The sequence below is a fragment of the Ranitomeya variabilis genome, chromosome 1 (assembly GCF_051348905.1).
Source record: "Ranitomeya variabilis isolate aRanVar5 chromosome 1, aRanVar5.hap1, whole genome shotgun sequence".
Classification (NCBI taxonomy): Eukaryota; Metazoa; Chordata; class Amphibia; order Anura; family Dendrobatidae; genus Ranitomeya; species Ranitomeya variabilis.
In genome coordinates this window covers 270,088,268-270,101,668 of record NC_135232.1, presented here as the reverse complement: position 1 = coordinate 270,101,668, position 13,401 = coordinate 270,088,268, and the positions used below count along the sequence as shown (strand labels likewise).

At 44.2% G+C, this 13,401-nt stretch overlaps 1 protein-coding gene across 1 annotated transcript in view; it reads right to left on the bottom strand.

The window, feature by feature from the left end:
• GGT5 (gamma-glutamyltransferase 5) overlaps window positions 1-13,401 on the bottom strand; it is a 143,708-nt gene that overhangs the window by 107,117 nt on the left and 23,190 nt on the right. Inside the window, exon 2 of the mRNA XM_077293607.1 lies at window positions 7,840-7,970. Coding sequence (XP_077149722.1) covers window positions 7,840-7,970 — 131 coding nt within the window. The remainder of the gene's footprint in view (window positions 1-7,839; window positions 7,971-13,401) is intronic.

The window sequence follows — 13,401 nt, the reverse complement described above, 5'->3', positions numbered from 1 at the left end:
GTCTGTCCTGGAAATCCCGCGTCTCTGATTGGTAGAGGCCGCCAGGCCTCGACCAATCAGCGACGGGCACAGCATGGCGATGATGACGTCATAAAGGTTGCCTCGACCAATCAGCGACGGGCACAGTCAGCCGCGAATTCGCCTCGACCAATCAGCGACGGGCACAGTATCGACGTAGATGTCATAATGGTTGCCATGGTGACGATGATGTCATAAAGGTTGCCTCGACCAATCAGCGACGGGCACAATCTGCCGCGAATTCTGGAATCATCATTGTCCATATACTACGGGGACATGCATATTCTAGAATACCCGATGCGTTAGAATCGGGCCACAATCTAGTCTATATATATAATTGTCTAAGGGTTTTTCTGTCTGTCTGTCTGTCCTGGAAATCCCGCGTCTCTGATTGGTCGAGGCCGCCTGGGCCTCGACCAATCAGCGACGGGCACAGTATGGACGTAGATGTCATAATGGTTGCCATGGCGACGATGATGTCATAAAGGTTGCCTCGACCAATCAGCGACGGGCACAGTCTGCCGCGAATTCTGGAATCATCATTGTCCATATACTACGGGGACATGCATATTCTAGAATATGGCCTGGGCCTCGACCAATCAGCGACGGGCACAGTATCGACGTAGATGTCATAATGGAAATCCCGCGTCTCTGACATAGCATCTATATATATAATTGTCTAAGGGTTTTTCTGTCTGTCTGTCTGTCTGTCCTGGAAATCCCGCGTCTCTGATTGGTAGAGGCCGCCAGGCCTCGACCAATCAGCGACGGGCACAGCATGGCGATGATGACGTCATAAAGGTTGCCTCGACCAATCAGCGACGGGCACAGTCTGCCGCGAATTCGCCTCGACCAATCAGCGACGGGCACAGTATCAACGTAGATGTCATAATGGTTGCCATGGCGACGATGATGTCATAAAGGTTGCCTCGACCAATCAGCGACCGGCACAGTCTGCCGCGAATTCTGGAATCATCATTGTCCATATACTACGGGGACATGCATATTCTAGAATACCCGATGCGTTAGAATCGGGCCACAGTCTAGTACAGTATAAACCATGAGCCCCACATAGCCTACTACAGCCCCTGGTAAAAATTATGGAATCACCGGTCTTGGAGGATGTTCATTCCGCTGTTTAATTTTGTAGAAAAAAGCAGATCACAGACATGGCACAAAACTAAAGTCATTTCAAATGGCAACTTTCTGGCTTTAAGAAACACTAAAAGAAATTAAGAACAAAAAATGTGGTTGTCAGTAATGGTTACTTTTTTTAAACATGCGTAGGGGAAAAATTATGGAATCAATCAATTCTGAGGAAAAAATTATGGAATCACCCTGTAAATTTTCATACCCAAAAATAACACCTGCATTAAACTAGATCTGCTTGTTAGTCTGCATCTAAAAAGGTTGTCTGCCCTTACTATAACCCCCTTGTCCGGAGTTAACTTACAGGAGCTCCTGCTCCAAAGCTGAATCCTCATCAGCAGTGCCGGCGTCAGCACTAGGGCAAGTGCCGGGGTTTTACTCCGTGACACATAACATTAGATTGCACAGTTCATTAAGTTCCATGGAACATCACAAGCACCAACAGTCTTTTCTAATGGCAGATACTTGTCTGCCCTTACTATAACCCCCTTGTCCCAAGATAACTTACAGGAGCTCCTGCTCCAAAGCTGAATCCTCATCAGCAGTGCCGGCGTCAGCACCAGGGCAAGTGCCGGGGCCCTAGCGAGACGAGGGGGCCCATTTTGACAAGTGTGACCAACTTTTTACTATTGATGCTGCCTATGCAGCATCAATAGTAAAAAGATATAATGTTAAAAATAATAAAAAAAAGTTAAAAATCGTTCTATTCTCACCTTCCGGTGGCCCCCCGCAGCCTTCCTGATCCTCACCATGCTCCCGGCAGCTCTAATTCCCAGTAATGCCTTGCGAAATTACCCCAGATGACATAGGATCACACAAGACCGCTACATCATCACAGGTCATTGTCTCGCAAGGCATTACTGGGAACGGGAGCTGCCAGGAGCTTCGCTAAGGCCTGGGCTGGATCAGGGGCCGCCAGAAGGTGAGTATATAACTATTTTTTATTTTAATTCTTTTTTTAACAGGGATATGGTGCCCACACTGCTATATACTACGTGGGCTGTGTTATATACTATGTGGCTGACTGTGCTATATGCTATGTGGCTGTGCTATATAGTATGTGGGCTGTGTTATATGCTATGTGGGCTGTGTTAAAGGCTACATGGCTGTGCTATATGCTACATGGCTGTGCTATATACTATGTGGGCTGTGTTATATGCTACGTGGCTGTGCTATATACTACATGGCTGTGTTATATACTATGTGGGCTGTGTTATATGCTACGTGGCTGTGCTATATGCTATGTAGGCTGTTATATGCTACTAGACTGTGGCCCGATTCTAACGCATCGGGTATTCTAGAATATGCATGTCCCCGTAGTATATGGACAATGTTGATTCCAGAATTCGCGGCAGACTGTGCCCGTCGCTGATTGGTCGAGGAAACCTTTATGACATCATCGTCGCCATGGCAACCATTATGACATCTACGTCGATACTGTGCCCGTCGCTGATTGGTCGAGGCGAATTCGCGGCAGACTGTGCCCGTCGCTGATTGGTCGAGGCAACCTTTATGACATCATCATCGCCATGCTGTGCCCGTTGCTGATTGGGTATTCTAGAATATGCATGTCCCCGTACTATATGGACAATGATGATTCCAGAATTCGCGGCAGACTGTGCCCGTCGCTGATTGGTCGAGGCAACCTTTATGACATCATCGTCGCCATGGCAACCATTATGACATCTACGTCGATACTGTGCCCGTCGCTGATCAGAGACGCGGGATTTCCATTATGACATCATCACCGCCATGCTGTGCCCGTCGCTGATTGGTCGAGGCCTGGCGGCCTACGTGGGCTGTGTTATATACTACATGGGCTGTGCTATATACTACCTGACTGTGCTATATACTACATGGGCTGTGCTATATACTGCGTGGGCTGTGCTATATGCTATGTGGCTGTGCTATATACTACATGGCTGTGTTATATACTATGTGGCTGCGTTATATACTTTGTGGGCTGTGTTATATGCTACGTGGCTGTGCTATATGCTACGTGGCTGTACTATATGCTACGTGGGCTGTTATATGCAACGTGGCTGTGCTAAATGCTACATGGGCTGTGTTATATGCTATGTGGGCTGTGTTATATACTCAAACACAAAAAATGAGGCTAATGAAAGCCGTAGCCAGCTCACCGATCATTGCAGGTGCACGGAGCTCATCTTGGATCCAGACGGAGGAATATCACAGCAGAAAAGAAGGAAGGCGCTCCAGCTCCATAAAAATGCGAATCTTTATTAGTTCATTAAAATGCATTAGCAGTGAATATCCTTGCCTGTAAACAAAAGCCTAAGTGCGGAGCACATGCGACGCGTTTCGATCGCTCTCGATCTTAATCAATGCAAGAACTTTCCAGTGATGCGGTAATTCCTATATAGAACTATTTGACCAATCCTATGAATGACTAACATCACATGACTATTACCACAGGTCCTACAAAAGGAAAAAATCCGTTCCAACTATACATATAAAATCAGTATAAATTCCACAAAATAAAATAAAACACAAATCATATGCTCCTAGGAAGATAAACAAATAGTGCAAAGAAAGAGCTATGAGTAATGGTACATAATTTCATTTTTACGATTCAAACCACCCGGATATCTTGTTTGCAAATTATATACCCAAAAGGCTTCCATTGTGAGAAGTCGTCTTCTGACATCTCCTCCCCGCTTTGGTGGAATAACCCTTTCTATGCCCTGAATAGTCATCACAGATACATCTCCAGCATGACATGTAAGAAAATGTTTGGCAACAGCAGACATATTCCTATTTGTGACATTTCTATTATTTAGATCTCTCAGATGTTCTGCTACTCTTGTTTTTAACTTCCTCATAGTGCACCCTATATATGACATATTACACATGGTACAGTCAATTTTATAGACCACATTATTTGTGTGGCAATTGATAAAATCTTTGATGTAGTATGTTTTAGTTTTTTCTTTATTCTGAAAATTGTTTTTAATTAGTGCACTACGGCAAGTACTGCAAGCAGTAACACCACACCTGAAAAAAACTTTACATTCTAGCCACGTTTTGGAAACTGACTGAGATAGAAATAGACTAGGAGATAGCGAGCTGCCAATGGTTGGTGCTCTTCTCGCCACCACATTGAGCCCATCTTTAAGAATTTCTGAGAGCATGTCATCCTCTAATAGGATAGGTAACCTACTTTGTATGATTTTTTTAATTTCATTAAACTGGGTACTAAATTGAAAGCAGATGTATGGCTTATTTCTTTTAGCCTCTTTTTTTCTTTTATTTACTGGATCTGCTACCAAAAGACTATCCCTTGGTTTATTCTCAACAATTTTTCGTGCTCTCTCTAATGTCCAATTGGGGTATTCTCTTTCTTTTAATTTAGTTTTTAAACAGTTAAATTCATTAGCTCTAGTTTGTTCCTCACTACAGTTTCTTTTAAGTCTAATAAATTCCCCCACTGGGATGGACTTGGTAGTATGTCTCGGATGACTGCTCTTTGCGTGCAGAACGGTGTTCCCACTTAGGGGCTTAATGTGTGTTTTACTTTTAATTACTTTATTCTCAGACCCCATTAAGACCAGATCCAAAAAAGATATCTCACTGCGATCCCATTTGTGGGTAAATTTAATCCCATACTCATTACTGTTAATATATTCCACAAAGTCTGGTACGGCAGATACCTCACCCCCCCAAATAATTAGGGTGTCATCTATGTATCTGCCGTACCAGACCAAGGACTCGCAAAATGGATTATCGGTGTAGTAAATGTACTTCTGCTCCCAATAGGCCATCGTTAAGTTCGCCAAAGAAGGGGAATATTTCACCCCCATCGGAACTCCGGTTTTTTGTTCATATGTTATATTCTCAAAAGAAAAAAAGTTGTGCTTGAGGAGAAAAAACGTGACTTGTAGGACAAAATTAATGAGATCCTGAGTACACGAACTATGATTTTCAAGATGGAATTTTAGTGCTTCCATGGCCAAGGTGTGAGGTATGCATGTTATATACTACATGGGCTGTTATATGCTACGTGGCTGTGCTATATACTACGTAGCTGTGCTATATGCTACGTGGGCTGTGCTATATACTACATGGGCTGTGTTATATACTACTTGGGCAGTGCTATATACTACTTATGCTGTGCTATATACTACGTGGCTGTACTATATACTACGTGGCTGTGCTATATACTACACATTTTGCCCTTTTACAAATGTTCTACGTTAATACTTTCCAATGTTTACTTTAAAAAGTTTTCCATTAAAAAATTGTCATATTCAATGTATGCAGTTTTTTCTTTGCAGCAAGTTTAGCTAACAATAAAATGCCTACTGGTAACTGAGGAAGAGAGAGTAGGTCACAAAAATTGGCATACAAGGGGTTGACTTATATAAAGCCCCTCTGCTGTATGGTATTGTAGAATTTACAATAAAGATATATTCAATGTTACTCGCGCTGGAGATAGATAAAATACAGTATCCCCTATGAGGACCAGAGAAAACAGTTCAAAGCTAATAAAAACGTGTCCAATGTCTATTAAATCTGTTGCCAAAACTTAATGAAGTACTGTGGCTGGAAAGCGGAAGATGCATGCAAGGCAAATACCTTATGTAGATATGATGCTGGTAACAGGTCTCTAGTTCACCAGGCAATCCTTCTAGTTATGGCCACAGTAGATCGTGAATGATGCCTCCTGAGGAGCGAGCTGTGGACACTGCCCCGGCCGGTAGCAAAGTGTCCTGTGCCCGCTTCCTCTGTGCAGTAAGGTACGCTGCTGGTTTCAGCCGTTAGGTTCTCTGCATACGCAGGACCTTTCGTGACGTCACGGTCACGTGTAGATACACGTGACTGGCTTGTGGAAGGCTACAGAGGGAGAGAGGGACCAATTCCTACGCGTTTCGGTATCAAGCGTATACCTTCTTCAGTGTATCTACACTGCACAGAGGAAGCGGGCACAGGACACTTTGCTACCGGCCGGGGCAGTGTCCACAGCTCGCTCCTCAGGAGGCATCATTCACGATCTACTGTGGCCATAACTAGAAGGATTGCCTGGTGAACTAGATACCTGTTACCAGCATCATATCTACATAAGGTATTTGCCTTGCATGCATCTTCCGCTTTCCAGCCACAGTACTTCATTAAGTTTTGGCAACAGATGTAATAGACATTGGACACGTTTTTATTAGCTTTGAACTCTTTTCTCTGGTCCTCATAGGGGATACTGTATTTTATCTATCTCCAGCGCGAGTAACATTGAATATATCTTCCTTGAATCTTATTGGCACAGACGTGGTACTGTACCCATACTCGCTGCAGGACATATTCGATTTGAAGCGCTACTGGCACGTGCATATTTAGAATTTACAATAGCTATCAGTCATGTAAGAAGTGAAATCCTGCATTGTACTATACCTATATGTCTCTGCTGTATCTGTGCATCATGAATTGTGGTATGTGTTAAAGAGGGGGCCCACTGAGACTCTTTCGGGGGGGACCTCAAAAACCTGGAGCCAGACCTGCTCATCAGTCCTGGCTTCTAGGGAAGCTGCCTCACTGGGATCATCATCTCATCAGATGCCTTGGGACAAGGGCACTCCCGACAGTCCAGACCCTCAGAAGGTCGGTAGCTTCCCCAATGCAGTGCCATTCACTCAAAGGTCCTTCCAACACACAGGCCTGTCCTCTCTCAGGATCTTACAACACTGCCCATGTGACCACACCACAGTCCCATTATGTAGCTGTAACACCCCCAGGTGGGAGGTGTGTGTGGTTAGCCAGACCCGCTCAGACTAACCCTGCAAGCCCAGCCCTTTATAAACAAAAACAAAGCTAATAGAACTACAGGGTCTCAAACTGCATTCCTCGAGGGTCTCAAACCATGCGTGTTTTCAAGATTTCCTTAGCATTGCACAAGGTGCTGGAATCATTCTCTGCAGGTGATTAAATTATCACCTGTGCAATAAAAGGAAATCCTGAAAAGATTACCTGTTTGCGGCCCTCGAGGAATACGGTTTGAGACCTCTGTCTTAGAGCAACCTTTCAGGCTTGCAGCGCAGAGAACCGCCTCCTCTACGACACATACCGACCATTTACAATAATGCCGGTCACTGTCTCACAATAGTTTTTGCCTAAAATACATAGGACATGTGTTATCTTTAACTTTAGGCCTTTTAGAGATCATTTCACCTTCAACTTGCTTAACTGTGCACAATAACAGTAATTTTGACCAAAGCTGCCAAAACTTTTGCATACCACTGTAAGCCTATGAGAGCCAAATTGTGGCCAGAGCGAGGATTTCATAGACTTATGCTGAGAGCTTGTGACCATTACCTCTGACTTCCGGTCAGTCAGAAGTTGCCTTCACAAGATGGCAGCGTGGTACCAGAGCAGCGTCGGAAACAGCCGAAAACAGCGGCCGGTAACTATAGTACTAGGGGAAGAGAACTTAGATTAGTTGCACCCCTCCAGTGCTGAAATAGAAAAAAAAACACTGGATTGATGCTTTAAACTGGGTTCACAATAGGTTTTTGCTCTTCATTCATAACCTAAAAAACAAGATCAAGATAGAACCCCTGTTAAAGCTATTGAGTAAGAGAAGTGTAAATGTCTATAAGGATTTATGTTGATTCACTTGAACTTTTATATCCAATGCAATAAAATACTTTTGATAAAACTTCTTACTTGTAGTCGCATCATAAATAGTAAAAATAACTCCTCCTCCAAGCCCCATGCTCTGTGGATTTATCACTGATGTACAAAGAAGAGCAGCAATAGCGCCATCCACAGCGGAGCCTCCTTGCTTCAGGATATCCCTGCACAAGTAAAAAAAAATTTCAATGACTCTACAAATAGAACATATATTTCCTTAAATGTGTCTATATAATACATATTTTTTGAATGATTGACATGTTCAGGCACTTCAGTTGCAAGATTTATTGTATGGTCTGTGCATTTCCTTAAGAGATATTTAACAAATATTTAAATAGCTTAATAATTAAAAATACATTAACAAAACCTGTAGTTTTTTGTATGATTGTAATAGGTATGCATACTCTATTACATTTGTTCTTTGTGAAATAGAACCTCTGGAAAATCTTTTCTTAGAACTCTGTTACCAGCTGGGAGTATGTCCCTGCAGATTCTGATACTGTTCGGTCAGTGATAAAATTTCCAGATTGTGTAAATAGTCCAAAGTAGTGAAAAATTTGTGACCCTAAAATGATACAACGAGACTTGAAGAACTGAATAAAAGATGCCTGGGAGGATTTCAGAATTAAACTAGAACTTAAAATGCAGAATAACTCGAGAGAGGTGTGGTCTGGAATGAATTTACAAACTAGGTTTAAGGTGAGGCCGGAGCACGGGGTAGGAGGACTGGTCAGGGCCAATGAAATGAATGAGTTTCCCAACAGATTCAGCAATACATGTACAGTGCCAACAGGAAGAGGTGATGGAGCTGAGGAATGATCTGAAACATTGATTTTAGAGGATGAACGGACGGATTTCAGAGTGTCCCAAAATTATGTGAGGAGACAGTTTAAGAAACTACACATAGGTAAAGCAGCATGGCCAGATGAACTGAGTCCAAGTATCCTTAAAGTGTGTGCAAATCATCTGTGTACTGTCTTTAATTGCCTGTGTAACTGGAGTCTACAATCACAGAGGATACCAGTGTTACGGAAGACTTCCTGCCTGGTTCCAGTCCCCAAGACTACTTTTCCTGCATCTCTAAACGACTATCGCCCTGTAGCCTTAATTTTGCATGCTATGAAGTCCTCGAAAATATTAGTGCTTCTTACCTGAGTCCTAGGGTGAGGGCTTTTGCTGACCCCCCAACAGTTTGCTTACCATCATAAATTGGGAGAAGATGATGCTGTTATGTCTGTGTTACAAACAGTACAATCATTTTTGGATAATGATGGAACCACAGTACACACAATGTTATTTGATTCCTCTAATGCGTTTAATGCCTTATGGCCACTTTTACTACGCAAAAAGATAACTGATATGAAGGTGGATCCAAATCCAAAAAAACTTGGCACTCTAGATGAATAATTATCATATGCAAAAGGTTTATTGATGTGCATCCATAAAGGCAAGTCGAACGTTTTCGGTCCACATCCGGACCTTCATCAGAACAAATATAAGAGATCTGGTGCAGGGAAAAAACGTTAATCCTGTCTCTATAAATTCCAATATTGGTAGGGTAGCCTGGATGCAGCAAAGAGCGCCAGGCACTTCATCACGCAACATGCCCACAGCACAACACACTTCCAAGTCCAGGGAATAGAACATGTTAATGCATTATCTCGCGGTGGAGACATCAGACGGTGTCTCCTTACACGAGAAGCATTTTGGATTTTTCATTTAAATACTCGATTCCTGGCAGGACTAAATAAGCACAATGAAGTAATGCTCCATTATTGTTAACTATGAGATGAATTTTTATGCATTTTTTTATGTATTGTCTATATGTTTCCATTGGTTTTATTGCAGGACCTTCCAATATGTCATGTGACTAATAGATGTGATCTGATTGGATGGTTTTCCCTATATCAAAGGTGAACAATCAGATCATGGTATGGCTTTGACAAAGATCGTTCTGATCGAAACGCGTTGCCGTGTCTCTGCTGTCTATCGGCATATACCAGAGGGAGCGTGTACACTCTGTACAGTATGTTTTTAATGGCATCAATAAATGATTTATTTTAAGGAGCTGGAACTCAACCCCCTTTTTTTTTTTCATGGAATACTACGTCTGTCTGCAGCGGAGTTCCGAGCGCCTGCGGTGAATACTGGTGAGCTGGCTTATGTTTCATTTTTTTCAGTATAATGTGTGCAGCAAAATTTTAAAAATCTTCTACCAGTCTGTAGTGGCATATGCTCAGGATGTAGTATGCGGGGGTCTGATGCTAATAAGCTAAATAAGCTTCTCAAGATGTCAAGCTCGGCTGTTGGCCGCCATCTTGACACTTTTGAGGAGGTAATGGAGAAAATAACTCAGAAGAAATTTTTGGTGATAATAAACAATAATGCACAACCTTTGAGCTGTTCAAGAGGCAGAGGAGCACCTTCAGTGAACGTCTAATCCTACTAAGGTATAAGAAGGAAAGATACAGAAAATCATTTGTGCCGACTGCTATGGGAATGCACAGTGGGGGAAAAAGTATTTAGTCAGCCACCAATTGTGCAAGTTCTCCCACTTAAAAAGATGAGAGGCCTGTAATTGACATCATAGGTAGACCACAACTATGAGAGTCAAAATGAGAAAACAAATCCAGAAAATCACCTTGTCTGATTTGGCACAATTGGTGGCTGACTAAATCCTTTTTCTCCCCCACTGTATAACAATTACCTAAGAGGAAAATCCTCAAAGTGAGTTGTTTTATTGGGTACCAAGTGAGTATATAGCCTGTGGATAATTGGGTATGACCTGTGTAATAGTAATGTATGACATTTTTCTATCAATTCTACTACTGTTTTGCTAATTAGGTAATTCATGTTCTTGTATATATTGTGCTGCTGTGATTCTACAATTCCCCTCGGGACCAGTAAAGTGTAACGGATCATATTGTACTGTATGGTAAAAATCAAACTATTGGTAGAAAGTATGGCTATAATATACAGCACAGTGTCTGGGAGACAGTTGTATTAGGCCAAAACACAGCAAGGCTCAGTGAAGCTGTGGACACTACCTTACAGAAATCTCATGGCATTATGCCTAGGAATTTGTTTGCAATTGACCCAGCTGTTAGTTCTCATTCATCTGACACGTCGAGTCAAGTTCTCGTGGGCTTCACTATCATTAATGGCTTACATAGCAAAAGTGAAATTTGGGGGAAAATACTAACTTACAAACTTTATTTATGCAAAGAAGACAAAACTAAGCTGTGGCTTCCTCATGTCAGTATTATACAATGTGAGGAAGTTTATAGAACTTCTTCCAACTGTATTCAGCAGACATTAGCAGTTTCCTGACACATAAAAAGGTTTTCCCTCGAACAAAGTATGTTTTAATTAATAGATCTTAGAATAAAAATAAGTTCCACAATTGGATGTGTTAAAAAAAATGTTCCTGTGCTGAGATAATCTTATAAATGTGCCCCTGCTGTGTACTGAGTACCGCGCACATGGAGAGGAGAGAAGGCTGAGTACCAGACAGACTTTTGCGACCTAACCTGCCACTTGCTTCCCGTCCATTTAGGTTTGATTGTGAGAGTGCCACGGCCTTGTTTGTTTCGGCCACAAGTGCTTATGGACTAGGGGCTCAGCGGAAGGTACCGAAGACCAACCGCTGCCACCAGAAGATGGACCATTGCTTAAAGGACCCCATCTGAGGACATTGCCCGGCCGCTGCCAGTTCTACAACCCCCCTGCGGGATCATCTGCTGCAGAGGACCGTACAGGACATCATAAGTTTCTTCATTGGACTGCTATTGTTTTACAGTTGCTACCCCTATTACCCCCCACTTTAACCATTAACATCCCTGCTAGGAGTGAATATCTTGTTTTATTAAATTGTTACATCTTGTTAACCCTTGCTCTGCCTCCTGTTTGTCACTGCATCCTGGAACCTGCGTAGTCAGCAGGATGCAGTCCACAAGCACAGAGGTGGCAGACAAAGCGGCCGTGGGGGTCATGCTCAGCAATCTCCCAAAGTTTACAGGGAGTAATTCACTGTTATGGGATTGGTCCGAGCTGGTTAAAGGCATGCTAACGATGCACCCCATGACGCCCGCTATGCAGGCGGAGATTGCTGTGATGGCCTTAGACGGAGAAGCCAGATGTTCTGTCATGAACACGAGTGGAACACTTTCACAAAAGGAGATCTTGGAGGAGATGCATGGGGTCCCCAAGGATATCAGTGAATTGCAGATGCGCTTGTTTGGCTGCGTCCAAAAGAATGGGGAGTCTGTGACTCAATACATGAATGCGCTGCAGGAGATCCACGCCATGATCACTAAGCGGGATGATGTGGGTGTGGGGCCCCCTGATGTAATTTTGAGGGACCAATTAGTGGCAGGCCCAGAGGTGTGTCTAGGGTTTCTGGCACCCGCGGCAAGAATTCAGTTTGGCACCCCCCCCCCCCCCCGAATGTATGCGATTTTCACACTTAGTCATGTGCCCATGAGCTGCTCTCCCTAATGCTCTCAATGTTTAGTGAAAAACTGAGAGAAGCGGGAGGAGAAGCTCGTTGTCACAGGACCATAAGTATGAAAATCACATGTGAGTGAAGTGTCCATGTGACGACTACTGGAACCTGCCAGGCTGATATTACATCTGTCCGCTCACAACTGCACAATCAGCGGCTGGTGTGGTGGAGCAGATGTTAAAATTGAGCAATGCCGCTTTCTGGAGACGGTGCACCATGTGGCAGTATATCTTATTGTGGCGTATCCTAAAAAAATAAAAATAAATAAACGCCATAAAACTGAAGTCACATATTTTAGGAGACAATTCAGACTGCCACGGTCCGGAGTGACTGGCCATCATTATTCTACACACCTTGCAGGGCTGAGAAAGAAGATTAGTGACTAATTCTGTGCAGAAGTACCTGTGGCACTGGGCACCCCCAAAGGCCAGCACTGTCAGCAGCAGCACAGCGGGGGCACCGCCGATCTGCATGCAATAACCCAGGGCCGTGGAGCGGACTGTCCCCAGTCAGCCGCCGCTCACACTACAGCAGGACGCTCCCTTACCGCAGCAGGGCCTCTTGTCCGGGCAGTGTGCGGGGGCCGCGGGGCTCTGCACGCCGGGCTCCTCCGTCTTGCTCACCATGTCCTCTGTGCTGGGGCTGGAGGTGGACCGCGCTGCTGGAAGGACAGAGCCGGCGCTGAGCACACACACGTGGTGCAGCTGTAACCTCTTCCACCCGACCTCCAAATCACTCCTGGACGGCAGCTGCTGAGGGACAAAACGCTAGCTGTCTGCTGACTCACTGAATGCCTTAAAGGGACAAGGATGTATATATTTTTTATCTAGCATAGCTACAGAACTATGTTAGTTACCGCAGATGACTGTTGCGAGCCGGCGCGCTGCAGCTTCTCTGTGCCGGCTGTCAGCTTGACAGTCGGCACAGAGAACAGCTGACTCCCAGTGCGGGGGGCGGCAGAATGCAGCCGCCGGGGGAGACACTGTGGACCGCCGCTTTAGGCGGCCCGACTGCGCCCCCCTGTCGGCTGCGCCCGGGCACATGCCCCGGCTGCCCCCCTAGATACGCCACTGGGCAGGCCTCAGGAATGC